Below are 7,511 nucleotides of genomic sequence, written 5' to 3' on the forward strand. Positions count from 1 at the left end.
AGCCCAAAATCCCGAAAAAACCCCCAATTTTTTTTTTTTTTTTTTTTTTTCCTTTTTTTTTTTTTTTTTTAACCTCAGGGCCCTGGCATATGCATTCCACATGGCTGAAGATGGAACAAAAGCTCTTGTGTGTCTGCACTGATGCTCTTTTAACCATACTGTGAGGGCAAGGACACAAAAGCAGCATATACTGAGGTAGAATAAGACCTTTGTTTACTGTGCATTGATAATTACTAGACCCATTTGCTAAACAAAAAGTGCACATAAACCCTCAATAAAGTGATATAACACTGAATATTTGCTGTCATAACCATCCCCTGTATTGCCAGTACACTTGAGAATTTATGGCCTATTTTTATTATATTTGTACTTTAATCCATAAATCATTTTATTTTTGCAACGTCATCAGATTCAAATTTCTGCTTGCAATGGAATTTGTTTTCAGGCATTGCAGAATTTGCCAGCAGTAAAATTTAAAGTTAAATTTCTGTCAAAGGATAATTTATATTATAAGCAGATTGATAGAAAATGATCAGCACTTCCATCTGCCATTCAAGAACAGAATTCCTAAGACCATTTATTAGGGCAGCATGAAACCTACCCTGACAATAATAGGACTTCCAGTTCAACTTACAGAAACAATTTAGGTTTGTACTTTTTTCAGTAAATTTATTAGGAAGGCCCACACTGCACACTCTTGTTTCTCTGAATATAAACAGGAATATTCAACAGCTTTAAATTTTTAAAAAATTTAATTCTTTAAAATACATATGTATATGCATATGCAAGAATTGAGTATTCTGCACCACAAATGACTAATTTGTTATTGTTTACTCATCTGCTTGCTTATGTCCTGGTTCTGGAAGTTGGAAAGTGGCATCAGGTATTTTTACCGTATTTTGTAAAATTGTAATAGAGTTATACTTTTTTTCCCTTAGGACACATGTGCCCACAAACTGAAAAGAATGTACAGGACAAAAAAACCCTACATGGTACCCACTGAGCAGTGCTGGGAAAGTACTGTGCTACTGCTGGAATAAATCTTACACCCATCAATCTAGGAATAGGAAAATGCAGATTTCCATTACACTTAACACAAGGCTCTACTGGCAGCTACAAAGGACATACTTAGATGAGGAAGAACGGATTCCTTGGCATAATAGATGTCAACCACCACACGAACTGAAGTAAATCACATTTTAAAAAGCATTATGCAATATATTCCAAACATATTTCTTCTAACGTGGACATGTCCAATAAAAAAAAATAAAAAAGAGAAAGCCCACATTTTGTCAGGAGCTGAATAAAATATCTACTTTGCAACTCAACTCCTGAGCTGAAAAAAATTGTTGGACAATTCTTGCCCGAGTACCACTTGTAGATACTTCCACAGTATCTTCCACTCAGTCCTTACTCAGTCATTAACCAGTAAAGTGAAGTCGGATGTAAGGAACGTTAGGCCATGTGCAGCTAGCGGAAATAATGCTACAATTATGCCTTATCTTCATTAATACTCCCAAGAAAAATATTTACCCATAGATTTAATCTTTGTGCTTTTCAATGCACTAACTCTCTCTAGTTCATTTCATCACATCTTGACCACTCTGAGGCATTCTGATTCTACAGAGCAAGGACAATAAACATTTACATTTATACTGTGCTGCTTTCCCTCTGAACTCTAGGATTTATGATTCAGTTTCATATCCACAGATAGCAAATTATCTCCAAATGTTCACCAGTGAGTCACTATTAAGAACTACTGAACAAGGTCAATTGACAGTCTTTGATGTTTCCTGTTATTCTAAAAGTTCCTTTTGAATGTTTTGAATTTGAGTCTAAAAATAAAGAAAAAAGAAGGTGTGTCATTATATTAGAGATTTATTTCCTCCTTTTGAACTTAGAACACTTCAGCAGACCTACAGCTCATCCAGGTCACAGCTCACTCACAGACAAGATACTCGTGCAAAAGTGGCAAAAACTGTTACCCTTTAGTATTCCACATCTCGTCTCACTGAACAGCATCTTATTTTTGCAAAATTAAGAAGATTCAACTTCCTGCCTCACCAAATGGAGCAGAAATATTTGCCAAAATAGGGGAAGGTACTTTGCTTTGTTTTAAGTACTGTGGAATCTGGAGGATGCATCCTAGAACTTGGTTTCTCATTTACACAACAACGTATATCGGGACATAACTAAAACACTGTGTCTGGACACATTATTTGCACTTACTTTCCAGCCACATAAACTAAGGTGTGAAGAAAATCTGAAAGATCATGAACTTCTTTAAAGACTAAATTGTTAGTACTGAAAAAAATTAAGTTAAACCTATACTATGTCATTAATTTAGAAATTCTTGTTTTTAACCATCTCTAATTTTCAGCTTTTTTTCAATGTGATTATTATAACTTCATCTGCACCTAATTAACACCAAAATCTGATCGTATTCTAGAAAAAACTACTAATGGCTATTCAAACGACATGACGGATCTGCTCATGTGCCTGCAGTTCAGCAGAGGTTAACCCAGGGCAGGGCTGAAAAGTCCCAGACTCAGGGAAGAGGAGGACTTGCTTTTCACAGACGCGACAGTCCGCACTTACTGAGGACACAGCTACCTCCCACAACAAACCACCACACACTGACTGCACCTCCTGCTCTTGAAGACCGCCTTTGGCTTTTTCAGACTTTGAAAGGGATGAGAAAGAGGCAGGTAATATTTTTCCTGGACTGTGGAAGTTTTGATGGATGCCTATAAACAGCACAAGCAAAACCTTTGCTAGATGATGCAGTACTGATTTTCCTAGTGATGAAAAATAATTCATGTGGAGTTACTGGGATTCTACAGCAGGTTCTAAACCCTAGCTGAAGAATCTTAGTTAACTATTATCAGATCCAGCAAACAGAAACAGATCATTACCCAACCTGGAGGAACTCAGATTACATAGTACTATATTTAAAGACAACAGCATTTAAACGTTTTTCCCCCTCACTTAGCTAAAAATAAAGCAAATTTGATAGTTGACCTATTGCTTTAAAACAGACATGAAACCCTAACCTGCATTTTTTTGTTGTTTATTATCATATTTTCCAGCAATATGATCACTGTGACAACTCCATAAACAGAGCTCATAGGGAGCAAAGAAAATAACTTACTGCATATTTTTTTCTTTTGGGGACGGAAAGTTTGTTTTCCTGTCTCTGCTCTGACCCGCCCCCAGCCCAGTGACAGTGGTGACTCACCAAGTGGCAAAAAGGCAAGGCGGTTTCCAGCCATGGAGAGCTCGTTGAGGCTTGGGAGCTGGCAGAGGTGGCGGGGAACATACCACAGGTGGTTTCGGTCTGCAGTCAAGTACTGCAGTGAAAGGCACATATGCAGCCTTTCAGGTAACGTTATCAAACGATTGGTTGAAATGTCCAACGTTTGCAGCTCCCTCAGGTCTCCAACCTCTACAATCCAAACAGGCAGTGAGAATTATTAATGCAACTATTTTCACAAACGAGACCACAAAAAAATCTCACAGAAATCAAAAACAAAGGTCATCATTTAGCTGTGCTGTTTTTCTCTTGAGATACTGTTCTACCAATCTGTATTCCGAACCGAAACTAATACTCTCCATCATCCTCACATTTCAAATCTTTTTGATGAGAGCAGTTAGCAGTTCGTACGTTTAAAGAGATCTCTCAAGATAAAGCAGTTCTCAATTGTGACAATTACTACTGTCAAAAATATCAAGCAACTGCAATCAGAACTAGAGAAAAACAACAAAACCAAAACCCAAACCAAAACACATTTCATAGCTCCCTGAGCTTATGAGGCTTTGAGGGTGTTTTGCATGACCCCAACGTCATACAAACTCAAATTAAAAAAAAAAATTCAGGGATGCAATGATTATCTCCACCTTATTTAAGACGCTCTTGCAATGAGTCTTACAAATACACGCACAGCACTTGGTGCTTAGTGACAGCCTTTCACCAAGCAAGCTTAGGAACAACAGCTCTGTCTTCATATTACAATTCAAAAGACCTCATTTAAATTAGAAAAGAAGCCTCTTAATAACCTGTAAGTTAAATTGTTATGTTATATTGTAGGAAGATATTACAGTAAGTTCTAACCTATAGTTGCAATAATTACAGCTTCTAGAGATTTTCTTTAACATTTTCAGCATTCTAAGAGTACCTCTTGTGTTTTAAATAGTATTGTGGGGTTTTTTTTTTATGGACGTAACAAATGAAGTTCTTAAAAATCTGCAAGACATGATCACACAAGCAGCCTCATTTGTGCAGTAGAGTGATTTTCCTTGTGTCTGGCTAGTGGGGCCAGGACGCACTTCTCACAGCACTGACAAATACATTAAGCAGCTCTAGAGATTCTCTCATTATTTAGTTATTCTTTTATAGCTACTCTAAAATCTGGATAATTTTATCTATCATTTTCCCCAAATCTGGGGAAACTGTAAACAGTTTTGCTTTGTTTTTAAGTACTTTACAGCAATGAAACCAACTCCTGAAGCACTCGGTGCCTGTAAGTCTTACTGCAGTTCTCACCATCTTGCAGAACCAAATGTACTTCGCTCTCGGCTGAATGAAGCCAGCTCTTGCATCTGATAGCTGCTAAAGCAAAATTCACTAGAAGTTTCTACACTAAAACACCAAACAATCTACACAATCTACAATCTGCACAATTTACAGCTCTATCAATCACCCAGATTTTTAAAAAAATATATAAATGGGGTAACACTGACTAAGTTAAAGCTAAACAGAACCTGTTGTACCCTTAAGCTTTCTCTGCAGGAGGAGCTAGAAAATTCGCTCTTCCTGGAGCTCTAATGTAGCACCTTTTATACTACCCAAGGAAGAAAACAAAGCACTAGGATAATCTGAAGCTGTTCTACACAATGGGAAAAAGAAATGGCAAATCTGAAGCTGACCTTGGGAAAAACTGCTATAAATATTACTTTCAAGACTGAAAACATGAAAAGGAAAAAGGGAAGTTATATTCAGTATGAGATATTTTCACCAAAGTAGTAATTAAACAAAACACATGTGCACATTTAAAAGGAGTTTCTGTCCCCTGCAAACAACCCCAGTATTAACTACAAGAAAGAATCGACCACGTACTATACCTACCCTTTTATAAAATGTTACTGACAGAAGCAGCTGCTATACACCCATGACCACATTCTTCAGACCTCTTAGTTTTGATGTCAACAGGAATCATAAGCTTTAAAGTTTGTGGGGTTTTTTTTACTACAAGATTGAAAATGAATGGCAAAAGCAAAATAATCACTACTAAATAGCAAAAGACTACTGTGCAAAAGAACTGCAGTAGAGCTCATTTTTAAAGAGTTTTATATTCATCACAAACAAAGCATATGCTTGAAAACAGTGACAGGAAAAGAGCCACCTACATTCAGCCAAACCACTGACCACATGCAGTCAATAATAGGCGCAGCTATTTTCATGCAGTAACCTTTCTCTCTGCCACTAAAAACAGTTTTCTAATTCAGTTTAGGTCCAAAATCCCATAAACGTTACAGTTGGCAAAGCTGGCAGAGTTTCAAAGGCATTGCTAGAATGATATGTTTCAAATCTAAGAGGAAATAAAACTATTCTCACTTTATCCTTCATCCAAAAACCACATACTTGCCCAAAACTTCATCCTCTACCTTAATCTTCCAATGAGTACCAGATGTAAACATCCACTTTCAACATAGAGCCATATGTTACAGAAACTCCCACCGACCCATGATGAAGTCAGAGAAAACCAAACCTAAAGTCCCATCAAAGACAGAACTCCCAGACTCCCCACCATAGTGTCAAAAGCTCACTTTGAAAAGCATGCTCAGACATGTACTAATGACACTAAACAGGTTTCAATCTAATTAAACCAAAGGAAAACAATGAAGGGGAACAACACAAAATGTAAACAGTCCATTAATTAGTTTTTCAAGCTTTTAGTTACTAAATACTATTTTCCATGCTTTAAAAATCTGCAGCATAAATACTGAGGGATGCCTTGGCTAACAAAGGCTGTGAAAGATGTACAGATCTCGTGCTATCACCTCAAACACTGAGCTGTCTGTGGGAGGTGGGCTCTGGAAATTTCAGGCAGACCCAGAAAACAGCAAAAAGCAGCTATTCCCAAATAAAAAGAACTGACAAAGAAGGGACTTTTATTCAGAGATTCCCCCCACCGCCCCCAAGGATAAGAAAGAGACAAGCATTAGACATCACCATTAAACCACGCTGAGGAGCTCCAATTACATTTAAATGAAATTCATAAATGTATCATTTAAAATTTATATTAGCTCTAGGATTAGCAATATCAAAATCAACATGGCAGAGCACTGAGCCCCATTTTGATATCAGAAGGCAAAAAAAAAAAATTCTTGGTAGCTTTGCTAAACCTCTAACTTGGAAAGACCCGAGTCCAAACGGCAAGTTCCTGTGCCGGTTCTCAGCCCCAAGGGTTTCAGCCGCGTCCATCTGCGCAGATTACTGCCTTCACGTATAGCTGCGCAATCCTGTGGCTTGGCCTTATGGTACAGATGTGCTCATGGTGTAGCAGACATGAAGGGGCTGTCAGACTGTAAATCCATATACTACCTTACCCTTAAACGCAGGCTTATACCCACAGTCCTGCCTACAGCCTCCTGAAGGTGGTTTCAGTGACATAGACACACGCCAAACCACTTCATACTGTATTCTAAAATCACCAGTGTTTGAGTAATCAATTTAATCTTTTTCATCCCTGATAACACGAAGATTCAGAAGTGATTATGGTGTCTCCAAAGAGCAGCCTTTGCATCATGGTAACAGCCTTCCCAATGACCTGGAGAAAGGGACAAGCGCACTGTCATCATATGGGTCAGGGTTTTCAGAAGAAAAAACCGCCAAATGGTTTGTTTCTCAACACAAAGAAGAATCATCAGCATACTTTTTTTTTAGTTATTTTTAAAATAAGGAAGTGAAACCTGGAAAGAATTTCAAGAAATGTCCAAAATTACTGACCTTTAATAAAACTGATTGTATTTGTATAAACACACCTAGCATCGGGGAAAAAAGAAAAAAAAAAAATTCTATTTCTGATTCAGGTAGTTTAAACGTCAGTTTAAAAACTAATTCCCATGTGCTTACATCTGGAAGTAAGCAGCCTATACAACACAGAATAGTTGCCAAAGGCAATTCAAACTTCCTTAACCTTCCGGGGGACAGGCCTCACCAGCTGCATAATTCAAAAATAATCAACAGTTTTCTTTATGTTTCAAGAGCAATCCCATCTTTCCCTGTTGGGCCATAATCAAAAATTTCATCCAAAGATATATGAAACACTACACAATTGAATTTGAGTGTACAGAAGGCATGGATTTACTTTAAATCAAACGCGACGTGAGCCTTCCCGCACAAGTAAAGGAAAAAAGAGAGCAGGAAAGGGCTACAAACCTACCTGCATGAGAATGCACCTCAAAGCAGGATACTAAGAGAAAGCAAAGAACCTACAAGGAAGGGAAAG

General features: G+C 37.6%; 1 protein-coding gene across 1 annotated transcript in view; it reads right to left on the reverse strand.

Moving 5' to 3' along the window:
- Positions 1-7,511, reverse strand: part of LRRC28 (leucine rich repeat containing 28) — a 45,937-nt gene that overhangs the window by 12,798 nt on the left and 25,628 nt on the right. The window contains exon 5 of the mRNA XM_010135160.1: positions 3,239-3,445. Coding sequence (XP_010133462.1) covers positions 3,239-3,445 — 207 coding nt within the window. The remainder of the gene's footprint in view (positions 1-3,238; positions 3,446-7,511) is intronic.

The sequence above is a fragment of the Buceros rhinoceros genome, unplaced genomic scaffold (assembly GCF_000710305.1).
Source record: "Buceros rhinoceros silvestris isolate BGI_N320 unplaced genomic scaffold, ASM71030v1 scaffold22564, whole genome shotgun sequence".
In the NCBI taxonomy this organism is placed as follows: domain Eukaryota; kingdom Metazoa; phylum Chordata; class Aves; order Bucerotiformes; family Bucerotidae; genus Buceros; species Buceros rhinoceros.